Here is a 13,959-nt window from a genome sequence, read left to right on the forward strand (position 1 = left end):
GTATGTGTGATATCTATGAAAGAAGACATTGTAAGGAAGCATATAAGATTTCATCTAGTGGTAGAAAGTATGGAGAATCCAGTTTTCATGCTTTTCTATTTGGAGTGTGTCTAAAGTGGCAATAATAAAATGTATGTGAAAATGGAGCACTAGAGATATGATGGAAGTACGAAGAATAAGAAATCAGGAAGGGTTGGATTCAAGAGTAAATGGGAAGCAGAAGAGAGGTGTGAGTGTGATGAGGATTAACTAATAGTAACCTTGAGGAAAGTCATTTGTAATCCTACTACTATACAAGTTTCCTACAGTATACTCATGGTTAAAAAGAGTTGCCCTATCATTGGTAGAGAATGTTTCTCTTAGACATTATAGGCTATCAAAGACAAACCCAGAACCAAGAATGAGTTCCTTTTTGTGGCGTTGTTTGCTAGTAGTGTGCCATAGAACAGCCAATATTATAAGCTATTGCCACTGCTCTTGGTTATCCCCAAACTTGCTAATTAGGTCCTATTGAAGTAGACACCATATAATTAACTCATAACACTGAGAAAGTAAGCTTGTATCTACATAGTAGTCCATTGTCTAGAGTGCTTAAAAATATTCCTATGTCTACATATATTTTATTGCATTTTTATTCTTTGTTAATTCCATGCATGAAAATAAATTATATCCATCTATATACAATTCCAGAATCTAAACAATCAATTCAAACATAAAGACCTGAAAAGAAGTTATAATAATTCTACTTGTATTATACTAACTCATCATAAGCACTCATTACCCTCTGCATGCTTTGAAGATTAGTGAGAAACTACTCCTTTCATGGTAGCCATTTCTCAATGATTGTGAGTGATTTAAAAAGATAGCAGTGTGCCACTTTTTGGAAGTTGGTCTTGTCTTATGTAAGAAGTTCGAAGATTAATATGGTATTTTTCAAATGTATAATTCTAAAAGTATATACTTGCTATCAAAGGAGAAATGTAATGATCAGTTTTACTCAGATGTGAATTCTTAAAGCTACATTAATGGCTGACCTGGAAGGATCTATCCATTGGTCCAATGTTGTCATAAGTGTTATAGGAGTAACCAACATTTGGATTGAATTTCAGGCTTACTCCACAGACAAAATTCATTCCAACCATGCATATTGTGGCCAATTGCTGAGGCTAGATAGGTTAATGTGTCTTAGGGAAGTATATGTGGCTATTACTTGTTATGCATATAGTATAAAATTGATTCCTAATGCCTTTCCATTATATTGATAGATTGGTGCATCTCTCAACCTTCATAAGAGATGCTTCATTTATCAACAAATTGATATTACCTAGATATCAATAGTTAGTTAATTGAGAGAAAATAATAGAAGATGAGTGTTTAGTCCTAAAAGGGAACTCCATCCACATCCTTCACCCAAGTCTGAGGAATCATTTGGGAGGTAGGGCTGGAAAGATTGTAAGAGCCAGATGTGATACATGGCTACATTAAAACAATGTTCTCTGAATACTCTCAAGAAACTCACAGTGGTAACAATTGTAGGCATAAGACCTGAGTAAAACCAAGCCTGAGAAGATCCAAGAATGGAGGACAGATATGGTCATGATTTTGACATCTAGCTGAGTAACTATTGGCAGGAGAAACATGGTCAATTTCAGATGTAGCTCTCATAAAATATCTGCTCTCAAATAGAAGGCCTGCATACACACATACACACACACACACACACACACACACACACACATACACATACACACACTCACACACACACACACAGAGAGAGGATGTAATACTGAATAGACATGGTGGTTAAAAAAAATGAAAAGAACAAATGAATTCAGGAGAGAATAGTGATAGGAAGATGGGGAAGAAATTGGAGGGAAAGACATAGGGTTTAACTTCATCAAAATCCATTGTATGAGCATATAAAAATTTTGAACTCTGAAACAAAACACAATTGCACACATCCTAATGAGCCAACATCATTACTATTGAAGTAATTTGCAAGTACCATAGCAACAAATCCAAATCTCTCGAGAAAATACTTGGGAAACATAAGCCTTTCTAGTTTTAATCAGGACCCTAAGAATACAAAATCATAAATACTCTTGGGTCATTACCAGGAGGGTCTTGTGACATCAGTAGATGGTATTTACCAACCTCTGTTATAAAGAAGGTATTGTAGGAAAAGCCAACATCAAAAATCATGATCCAGAATTCATGGCTCCTCAGAACCTGGAGGAATGAGAGCTCTGTTTTCCTCTGTTCAAAATGAATTATTTTCACCTCCAAAAAGCCAAATCTAATAACAAGATAATTTTTTTCTGTACATTTACTGTTTAGCTCATTCACATCACTTGTACTTGCCCTCCTGTGAGAGAACAGATGTCAGTAAAGATACTTCTCAGGTCTCAAAGTACAAAGGTACGTATTGAATTGGATAGTTGCTTGATGTTTTTAACCCTAACTACAACTGAGCAACACAGTGAGGCTTTGATGTGCCTTATATCTTCTCTTTTGAGATTACCACTGAGCCTGCAGTAGGAGAATGATGGTCAAGGTAAAGCTAGAATCAAGATGCTACAGAGGCAATGGTGGCCTTTTGTTTTCCTGAATAATATTCCAGGATAAATGGCTTCAATATATTTATGGTAATTTCTGTATTGTAACTCCTGTAAAATGTAGTAAAGAAAGAGAGAATTTTGAGCTTGAATTTATCCTTCTATTCTGTTTCTTAGCCTCGTATTAATGTGATAGGTTGAAGGGTGCTGGGATTCCATTTTAATGTTATAACTATGACTGTCCTTACAGGAAAGAATGGTATTAGAAAATTCCTCTTCAGTGAAAGAATTTATCCTGCTGGGCTTGACACAGCAGCCAGAGCTCCAACTGCCTCTCTTTTTCCTGTTCTTGGGAATCTACATTGTATCCATGGTGGGGAACCTGGGCTTGACTGTCCTGATTGTTTTGAATCCTCACCTGCACACCCCCATGTACTACTTTCTCTTCAACCTTTCCTTCACAGATCTCTGCTATTCCACTGTCATAACCCCCAGAATGCTGGTGGGTTTTGTGAAACAGAATACCATCTCTCATGCTGAATGCATGACTCAACTCTTTTTCTTTTGCTTCTTTGTTATTGATGAATGCTACATTTTGACAGCAATGGCCTATGACAGATATGCTGCCATCTGTAAGCCCCTACTTTACCAAGTTACCATCTCTCATCAGGTTTGCCTGCTGATGACAGTTGGTGTGTATGTGATGGGGTTTTTGGAAGCCATTGCACACACTGGTAGTATGGTAAGTCTGACCTTCTGTGATGGCAACATCATTAATCACTATGCATGTGATGTACTTCCTCTCCTCAAACTCTCCTGCACAAGCACCACCATCAATGAGTTGGTGGTTTTCATTGTTGTGGGTGTCAATGTCATAGTTCCCACACTGACAATCTTTATTTCTTACACCTTGATCCTTTCCAACATCCTCAGCATCCATTCTGCAGATGGTAGGTCAAAAGCCTTTAGTACCTGTGGCTCCCATGTGATTGCTGTTTCACTTTTCTTTGGAGCTGCAGCCTTCATGTATCTTAAGCCTTTTAGTGCATCTGAGGATGATGATAAAGTATCTACTATCTTTTATACCATTGTGGGCCCAATGCTGAATCCTTTCATCTACAGTATAAGGAATAAGGATGTCTACCTTGCACTTAGAAAAACTTTGATGAAAAGGTGTTTTACCTAAGTAGAATCTATATTTGTTATGGAACTAAAATCTTATGGCATCTGAGGTTTACATTTTCTGAGGATTTATTGGTATAATAGGTAACTGACATAGGATTTGCTTACATCAAGGAGTTTCTGGATTTAACCCACATTTTTTAAAAATCAATAGTGACAGGAATTAAAATAACAAATATTTTAAACACTATGGCTTCAGCAGCATATGTAGCAGGAGATGGCTTTTTCGGGCATCAGTGGGATAAGAGGCCCTTGGTCCTGTGAAGATTCAATACCCCAGTGTAGGGGAATACCAGAGTGGGGAGGAGGGAGTGGGTGGGTGGGGGAACATCCTCCTAGAAGCAGGCAAAGGGGGATGGGATAGGGGGATCCTGCAGTGTGGGACTGGGAAAGGGAATAACATTTGAAATGTAAAAAAGAAAATATCTAATAAAAAAAAGAATTGTGTGGAATCAAAGTTATTTTACATTTGTATAGCTAAATTAATTTTGGAGGAAATTTCAGAAGTAAAGACAGTGAAAGATGATTAATGGGTCATCCTCTTAAGATAGAGAAAATAATTTATCTGTATTTTCCAAAACATTCATATCTTTTAAGGCATTCTAAACAAGACAAACATATTTGTGTAGCCAACTACCAGTAAGGTAGCCTTTCTCTTTGGAAGTCATGAACATTTAAGTATAATAGATTGGATGATATTATACTCAGAAATGGTAAATATTGGGAGATTTATTTAAGTGTACATGCTTATTTTATTATTTTGTCATGTGTGTTTGGGGACATTATATGTCTTTCATGGCAGGCAAGTGTCCTGTCACTGAGGTACATCTCAGTCACCACTGCAACTAGGTACATTTACATGTTTCATGTGGCTCTCTCAGAGACAGGGTCTCACTACATCAGTTAGTAAAGGTCTGGAATGAATTGAAGGAGAGTTCATTATAAAGGCTGCTTTACTTCTCAAAAGGCTGAGGTAAAAAGGAGAAATGAATGCCCTTTTCTCTCTGGTCTTTTCTCATTGTCTTAAAGCAGTTTGGTAAAGAGGAGTTGATGAGTCTGTTTTGATTCCAGTCCTCTCAAACAGCAATTTGCAGCATTTAAGATACAGAAACTTATTGTAGATTTTCCCCTCATGGACCTGAGGGTAGGTATTTCTATATAAAGACTTACTATCTTTCCAGTGGAAAGAATTTGACTAAGCAACTTTACTATGTGATGGATTTTTATGTTTTAAGTATAACTTAGTGTGATCAAGAGAGCTATGAAACAAAATTGCCTCTAGTCTGAACACTCCAGTGATTCCAGAATGGATGGAAGGTTATGGAATGTTATGGGCCATTATTGTATAACTTTAAAGAAACTGCTGTTCATTACAGCAATGGGCCCAATGTGAACACTTGCTTCTGCTTTTGTAAACAAAGCGTGCTTGCTCAAGAAAGCCAGGAAATCTTCCTGACATAAGTTTTCTAAATGCTGTAATTGTACTTAGACATGGTTGTACCTAGGCAAAGATAAATGTGTAGGTAAAAATAATGTAATCTCCTGATTGCAAGGTGTATGCCTGCATATAGTTGGGATGTAACCTTATGTTTTAAACTGTCTTTAGAAACCTCTGTCTTTTGTATCTTGGTGATATATCATTGAAATCCTTACTCCCATGTATAGCCCTAGCCAAAGGCTATCCAAATAAATAAAAGCTTTTTTTTTTCTTTTTTTTTTGCCAGACTGGTTAACACCCCAGGCCTGTAATATTTTGCCATTCCAATGGTGTGTGGGTGTTCACCTAGAGCTTCCAATTTTTGTGATATGCCTTCGGGCCCTTTAGGCTTCCACTTTGGACCTGAAATAAATTAGAGTGGCTCAGTGCTTAGAGACAACACTGGTAGTTTCTCTGTGCCTACAATGTAAAAAAGTAGAGCTCAACAGCCTTCAGCTGTGTAGTTATGAATCCTGTCTGTGGTGCACATTAGGTGGAATTGGGGAAAAACTGGATGTAAACTTAATTTTCAAGTCAGAGGTTCAACCTGGATACTGCTCACCCTCATTGTTTGGTTCCCTGAGGCCTCCTGATATGGGGTCTGAGAAATTGGGAGATTCTGTACTTGAGGAAAACACAGATAAGCTGAAATGAAACTTGTGTATATGAAAAAAGGTGGCCATCAAATATTCGGTTTTGTATGGTGTCCTCTGACCTCACGAACTTTCTTTCTAAGCTTCTGTTTGATTGTCATGTGTTTTGTTGCATAATTATGAACTTGTTGTAATGTTGAGTGAATTGCATGTTATGTTGCTTATTGTTCCTGAGATAATTAAAACAATGTGTGAAAATATTCAGTTTCAGGGATTCAGGTGGATTTTAGGTAGGGATAATGTTAAAATGTTTTATACTGTTCTGCTTTATTGAAAAGCTAATGCAGGAGCACCATACTTTTCCAGTCATGCTTGTTTCAAAGTTTTCTCTAAAACTCTGTCTTGTGTCAGGTTTGTCACTTGACTTTGTGACAAGGACTGAAAAATCACAATAGCACAGCAGAAGACACTGTGTGCTTTAAAATACCTAAGAGGTAGACTAATCCCAATGAAGATAATTGATACTTCTCATATCTATTTATTATCTATCTATCTGTCTATCTATCTATCTATCTATCTATCTATCTATCTATCTATCTATCTATCTATCTATTTATTTATCAATATATTTGTTTCATTTAACTCAATAAGACTTTTGCTGAAGTATGAACTTTATCTCAGATATGTAAGAGTATTGTGTAAACTACTTTTTAGGTCCATCGAGTATGGTTAAAATTTTTTATAAGCTGTTTCTAAAAGTTAACTTAAACTTATAACAAAAGTGTTGATAACTGAAAATTTATAGAAAGGTAATTGTTATTTATTACAATGTTATATCTGTAGTGTTGATTCAACTCTCTCTTTCTTTTTGTTAAATAGATGTTTTGAAATAACAACTCTGTAACCTCTCCACCTCTGATTAAGGTGACGATGTAGCAACAACAGTTCTCTAAGGTATATTACATTAGGATGGGTCTTGTTTGATAAATCTTGTATTATAAATATAAATAATAGAATCAGAAAAAAGTCATAAAAACTTAGTTTATAGACAACAGAGTTTAAAACCAATAAATTTTAACAAGATATTAAAATTGCACCAACAAGCATTTATATACAAAATGCATGATTAAAAATAAAAAAGAAAGATTTACAGAGTGGATAATATAGATAATTTTCTCTTTTACCTTTTAATGTTCTTTACTATAATACCCAAGAAACCAGTATAATTTGAAAAATAATATTAAAGAGAAAATGATAATCAAAGATAAAAATAAAAGACTTTAATAAAGTTATTCCTCAAACTTGTCACTATAAATGAGGTTTTGTTTACCATGTTCAGTAATTTTCTGCTTCATTTAAAAGGCTAAATAACAGGTCTTTTGGGTGTTAGATTTTTTTCAGAATAGTGTCATGGATGAAACAAAATGCTTGTATTTGAATGTCCTCACAATTCACTGGGTTTGATCTTCACAGGTTTTATATATGCAAAAATTCTTCCAGTAATATTCCAGTAGTAATAATAATAATACTTCTATTCCTTACTTTAAATATAGGGCTATGGCAAGATACATACCTGAGTTAATCGAACACCCCTGCTTGCAATCCTTAAAAACAGTTAAGGCAGAAAATACTGCTAGAAGAAAAGATGAGTAGGAAAGGAAATGAGAGAAGCTATGTTATTGAAGAAACCAACCCAGGTAACCTCTTTGCTTCAGGCAGCTTATCTCTGGCCAGGTTTTTTGTTGCCACCTTGATAGTCATCAACAGGGTCTGACATCTCTAGTTTGTCTTTTAACTGAATTGCTAGCTGGACTTTGTGGTGGGTACCCTGGTTATCTGGCCCTGCCACTCATTTGCAATGAGGGAGCTTGGACATGAGTATAATGCCCTCTTTTCTCTTGATTCTTGCCACCTTTTCATTTGGGAAGCTGGCCTGGAAGTCATAGAATCAGAGGAATTAGCCCTGCCAGTCATTGTTTAAAGCACTTGGGAATGTAAGGCATGAACTTTACCGGTGTAAAATAATGGAGCTGATAATGAAGGCAAAGTTGAACAAATCCCAAAGGTGTCAGAGCAGGAGAAGTGGCACTGTACTCTGCCTACTACGGTACTTGTGAGAGTGGGCCTCATGTCTGCTTTGGGTTATAAGTATAGCTTTCTCTGGATGCCTGAGTGCAGACCAGCAGGCCCCATGTCCATGAAAGAAGAGCTGTCTCTGCCTCCTGCATGTGGCAACACCATGGAGGGATAGTCAGAGACCTGCTAGAGAGATACTTCTGGTGGTGCTGTTGTTGGAGAGGCAGCAAGCTAACCAGCTCATTTTGAGAATATCGAGAAGTATATGAAATGTTAAAGAAGTAGGGCCATATCTATGAGCACCAAAAAAGATATCCCTATCTTATAACGCAGCAGGTCAATGGCCAAAGCAGTTTGGTCAAAGACCTATAGCATGTTACTCCTTACCCAAGGTCTACTTAGGTTAACAGACACTTAAGAATTTATGTCTGGACAGAATCCTTCTGTTCTCCATCTCTGCCCAGCAGCTCAGGTTGTTCCACAGCCCTCTGCACCCAAATCCCGACATGAGAGGGCTGGTCTCCAAGGACTGCTCTCACTCATGAGCTCAGAGGTGAGATTACCATTTTCACTCCAATTACTGATGAATGTGGGACCTGCCAGGAGCACACAGGGCACAGGAACATTAGAGAAACCAAGAAAAGAATATGTCTGGTCCCCATATCTTCCCAGGAACTAAGGCTGTTCCAAGTCCCTTTTGCCCCAAATCCCACCCAGGAGAGAACCGATCTTCACAGAAGTGCTGACATGTAGCCACCAGCAGTCAAGGGTTACTGGGTTTCTGAAAGGAAAGCTGAAGACAGATGGGAAGGATGGTGAGAGAAATAATGAGCCAAGACAAAAAAGTTCTCTGATCAAGGCTCAATATTTAATTCTAAATTCTGAAATGTAAAGGGGGAAACCCATTGCCCACTTTGCCAGGATCTCATTAGGAAGACAAGTTCAGCTGCTCAGCTGCTCAGCAGGTAGTAGCTTCTTGAAGGAAGTGGCAGGACAATAGACTTCACCTAGGTCAGCAGACTCCACCTTAGGTGGGCTAGCTGACTGTGGCAAACAAGGGCTGAGTCAGCCTGCTCAAGGCTGGGGGAAGGGTAAACTTCCTCCCTTTTTATTTATTAAAAATTATCTGGATTGGGGCATAAGATTTAATAGAAACTATGGTGACTGGAGGCCTTGCCTGGCTTGGGACTGAGTTTCTACTCTCTTTTACCCTTCCCAGAGGACAAGCACAGCTTGCTTGTGTTTCTTTGAACAAACACAGCCTTTTAGTGTTTACTATGAACAAACACAATCTTTTGGCACATGCCTCTGTCTTAGGTTGATAAGAAGCATAGAACTCAGTGGCCTGTCTTTGACTGCCTGGTCTCATAGCATACCATTTTCCCATTCAGATCAAAGCCACAACATGCACTCAATGCATTTCTTCATAGCAATGAATAACTGCTATAACTGAGCTTTGCTGAAGGTGAGCCTGTTTGAAGGTAAATGATCTGCTTAAAAGACAAAGTCAAAAGTTAAGAGCAAATAGGATTAAGGTTGTCTGTGGGGATGTCCCAGGTACTCAATTCAGTTGTAAATTAGCAAGGATCAGATACAAGGCCAGGCCTCCCAGTGTTGGGGAGGTGGCTTTGAGAATCAACAGCAAAAACTGTTATGTCTCAGGAAGTAGTGGAAGCTATGATCCAAATTAACTCATCTGGATGGTAAATATTTTTAGCCTTCTTCATAATTGGAATCATACTTACTAGAACACTGAGGATCTGAGTCTACTTGATGAACCAATCTATCAGACAGTCATTGGGCTCTGTCTTATTTTCATGAAAAAACCCAGATAGAACCTCTCTTCCGTATTAAAATGGGATCTGGATTATTCCAGGTATTAGTTAGGGGCTTCCACCATTTAACCATGGCATATAAGGTGGAAGGGACATGATGCCAATTGCAATCCTCTGCAGACTGACCTTTAGCATCAGTTTGAAAAAAAAGTTTAAAACAAGACAAAGAAAAGATATAATTTTGGTGACCTCAGAGGGTATAATTCCCCCTTTTTTGTTTTTAAAGAAGATATTGTTTTTTTTAATTTAATTTAGTTTAATTTTTTGTTAGATATTTTCTTTATTTACATTTCCTAGTTTTCTCTCCAAAAACCCCCTGTCCCCTTCCCTCTCCCTTTGCTCCCCAACCCACCCACTCCCTTTCCTGGTCCTGGCATTCCCCTATACTGGGGCATAGAACCTTCACAGGATCAAGGGTCTCTCCTCCCATTGATGATAGACTAAGCCATAGTCTACTACATATATAGCTAAAGCCACAAGTTCCACCATGTGTTTTGGTGGTATAGTTCCAAGGAGCTCTGGGTGGTACTGGTTAGTTCATATTGATTTTCCTCCTATGAGGCTTCAGTCCCCTTCAGCTCACATGATATTTCTCTGGCTTGTTCAATGGGGACATTGTGCTCCGTCCAATAAATAACTGTGAGCATCCACTTCTGTATTTGGTAGGCACAGGCAAAGCCTCTCAGGAGACAGCTAAATCAGATTCCTGTCAGCAGGCTCTTTTTGACATCTGCCTAGTGTCTGGGTTTGGTGGTTGTTTATAGGGTGGATCCCCAAGTAGGGCAGTCTCTGGATGGTCATTCCTTCAGGCTCTGGTCTGAACTTTGTATCTGTAACTCCTTCCACGGGTAATTTGTTCCCCATTCTAAGAATGAAGGAAGTATCCACATTTTGGTCTTCCTTCTTCCTGAGTTTCATTTGTTTTGCAAATTGTATCTTAGGTATTCTAAGTTTCTGTGTTAATATGCACTTATCATGTGTGTTCTTTTGTGATTGGGTTACCTCACTCAGGATGATATCCTCCAGAACCATCCATTTGCCTAAGAATTTCATAAATTCATTGTTTTAGATAGCTGAGTAGTACTCCATTGTGTAAATGTACCACATTTTCTGTATCCATTTCTCTGTTGAGGGACACCTGGGTTCTTTCCAGCTTCTGGCTATTATAAATAAAGCTGCTACGAATATAGTGGAGCATGTGTTCTTATTACAAGTTGGAACATCTTCTGGGTATATGTTCAGGAGAGGCATTGCTGGATCTTCCAGTAGTACTATGTCCAATATTCTGAGGAACTGCCAGATTGAATTCCAGAGTGGTTGTGAAGAACCTAGTGGGGAAACCCCCACTCAACTCCCGATTCGGCGTGCACCCAAGAATCACGAACAGAACACAACACCTTGATGTAACAACATGAGGTAGTTTAAAGGCGGAGCTCCAGGTCAAAATGTATCTTACAAAGGAGAAAACTGAATTCAACCACGAGGCTTGGAAGCTAGGGGTTTTTATAGAAAAGGAGTGGGGCTGGGGGAGGAAATGGCATGGTTTCACATGATTGGTCCATTTAAACATTAGCAGCCTGTTAACATTTAACTTAGGTCAGAAGGGTGGGAGATAGGGAGGTGCCGGGCCAGTCTGGACATGTAACAATGGGCCTGCCAGGGCATGTCTTGGCCTGTTCTGCTATGTTCTCAGCCCCAGGTTTTAAAGCTCACAAACAACTCTTTGGGCTATTTGACATAAATTACATGAATCACAGGTCTCAAGTTTTATTTTCTTTCAGTTGTACCAGCTTGAAATCCTACCAACAGTGCAGTAGTGTTTTTTTTTCTCCACATACTCACCAGCATCTGCTCTCACATGAATTTTTGATCTTAGCCATTCTGACTGGTGTGAAGTGGAATCTCAGGGTTGTTTTGATTTCGATTTCCCTGATGATTAAGGATGTTGAACAATTTTTTAGGTGCTTCTCAGCCATTTGGTATTCCTCAGTTAGGAATTCTTTCTTTAGCTTTGTACCCCATTTTTTTTAAATAGGGTTATTTGATTTTCTGGAGTCCATCTTCTTGAGTTCTGTATATATATTGGATATTAGTCCCCAATCTGATATAGAATTGATAAAAATTCTTTCCCAATCTGTTGGTGGTCTTATTGTCTTATTGACAGTATTTTTTGCCTTACAGAAGCTTTGCAATTTTATGAGGTCCCATTTGTCTATTCTCAATCTTACACCACAACCCATTGCTGTTCTGGTTAGAAAATTTTCCCCTGTGCCCATATCTTCGAGGTTTTTCACCACTTTCTCCTATGTAAGGTTCAGAGTCTCTGGTTTTATGTGGAGTTCCTTGATCCACTTAGAGTTGAGCTTTGTACAAGGAGATAAGAATGGATCAATTTACATTTTTGTACATGATAACTGAGAGTTGTGCCAGCACCATTTGATGAAAATGTTGTCTTTTTTCCACTGGATGGTTTTAGCTCCCTTGTCAAAGATTAAGTGACCAAACTTTTTATTATTTCAATTTTAATATTTACATAGGAAGGAGAGCATGTCTCTCTACAACTGGAGCTCACTTGAGTCATTGCACATATTTTCTAAGTAAGTTAACCTTTTTTTGGATCCTGGAAAACAATGGAATTTCTCAGGACCATAGACAGCTACTTAGATATGTGGAGAGTTTTCTATTTATAACAATGTCATTTGCTCCCTGCTAAGATAGTAATCACATGTAACTTATAAGTCCTGGAAGAGCTCAGTAAGAATCCTTCCCATGGTATGCTCCCTCCTCTCTCCCTTTTTCTCTCCTTCCCTCTCCCCCTCCCTTCCATCCTCTCCTAGGAAAGGGGGAGATTTGATTTTTTTTTTTAATCACACAATGTCTCTATTTAGTTAATTAGAGTTACTCCAAGATGTTTTATATTATTTGAGGTTATTGTGGAAGGTGCTGTTTCTCTAATTTCTAGTTAAGAGCATTTGTTACTTGTATATAGGAGAACTACTTTTTTTTTTTTTTTTGAGTTAATCTTGTATCCAGCCATTTTGCTAAACGTGTTTATCAGCTGTAGAAATTCTCCAAGCAGAGCTTTTAGGGTCATTTATGTTTACTATTATATCAACTGCAAATAAGAATGCTTTAGTTTTTTCCTTTTGTAACTTCTTGATGTCCTTCAGCTGTCTTATAGCTCTAGCTAGAACTTCAAGTACTATATTGAATAAATATTAAGAGAGTGGATAACCTGGTCTTCTTTCTAGTGGATTTTAGTGAAAATGCTTTGAGTTTGTCTCCATATAATATAATGATTACTATTGGCTTGTTCTAAATTGCCTTTATTATGTTCAGGAATGTCCTTTGTATCCCTAATCTCTTCAGAATTTTAACAAGAAGGAGTGTTGGATTCTTTTAAAGGCCTTTTTTTTTTTTTTTTGTATCTAGTTAGAGGATCATGGTTTTCTATCTTTTTCAGTTTGTTTATATGATGGATTATATTTATTAGTTTATGCATACTGAACCATCCTTGCATTCCTGGGATGAAACCTACTTGATCATGGTGGGTATTATTTTTAATTTGTTCTTAGATTTGGTTTACAATATTTTACTGAGTATTTTTGCATCAATATTCATGAGGAAATTGGACTCTAATTCTCTCTCTTTGTTGAGTATTTGTGTGGTTTGTTATTCAGGGTGACTGTAGCCTCATGAAATAAATTTGTCAATGTTTCTTCCTCTGTTTCTATTTTTGGAATAATTTGAGGATTATTGGTATTAGCTCTTCTTTGAAAGTGTGGTAGAGTTAATTCTGCCTCCCCCAACCCCAATTTTTGGTAGGAAGATGTGGAACGACTTTCTTTTTCATCTATTTCACTAGGGGTATAAGCTTATTTAAAGTGTGTGTCTGATCTTGATTTAACTCAGTACAAAGTATTTATCAAGAAAATTTCTCCTGAGGAGTTACTTATACTCACATAGATAGGCCTAAACTCATATTCTTACTGGAAATGTTGGCATTATTCAGTGGGTTTTTAGAAATAAGAGAGAACGGGGGTTCCTTGCGTGTGGAGTCTCTGGACACCCCCAAGTCCCCACAGGACCCTCCAGGGGATCTTAAGACCTCTGGTGAGTGGAAAACAACTTCTGCCAGGAGGCAGGTTCAAACACCAGATATCTGGGCACCTTTCCTTCAAGAGGAGAGCTTGCCTGCACAGAGTACTCTGACCACTGAAACTAAGGAGAGAGCTAGTCTT

General features: G+C 37.9%; 1 protein-coding gene across 1 annotated transcript; it reads left to right on the forward strand.

The window, feature by feature from the left end:
* Positions 1–2,805: 2,805 nt before the first annotated feature.
* LOC110302120 (olfactory receptor 145-like) lies at positions 2,806–3,741 on the forward strand. Its single transcript, XM_021172902.1, has one exon. The coding sequence runs from the start codon at positions 2,812–2,814 to the stop codon at positions 3,739–3,741; it is 930 nt and encodes a 309-aa protein (XP_021028561.1). The 5' UTR covers positions 2,806–2,811.
* Positions 3,742–13,959: the final 10,218 nt, after the last annotated feature.

This window comes from Mus caroli, chromosome 9, assembly GCF_900094665.2.
Source record: "Mus caroli chromosome 9, CAROLI_EIJ_v1.1, whole genome shotgun sequence".
Classification (NCBI taxonomy): domain Eukaryota; kingdom Metazoa; phylum Chordata; class Mammalia; order Rodentia; family Muridae; genus Mus; species Mus caroli.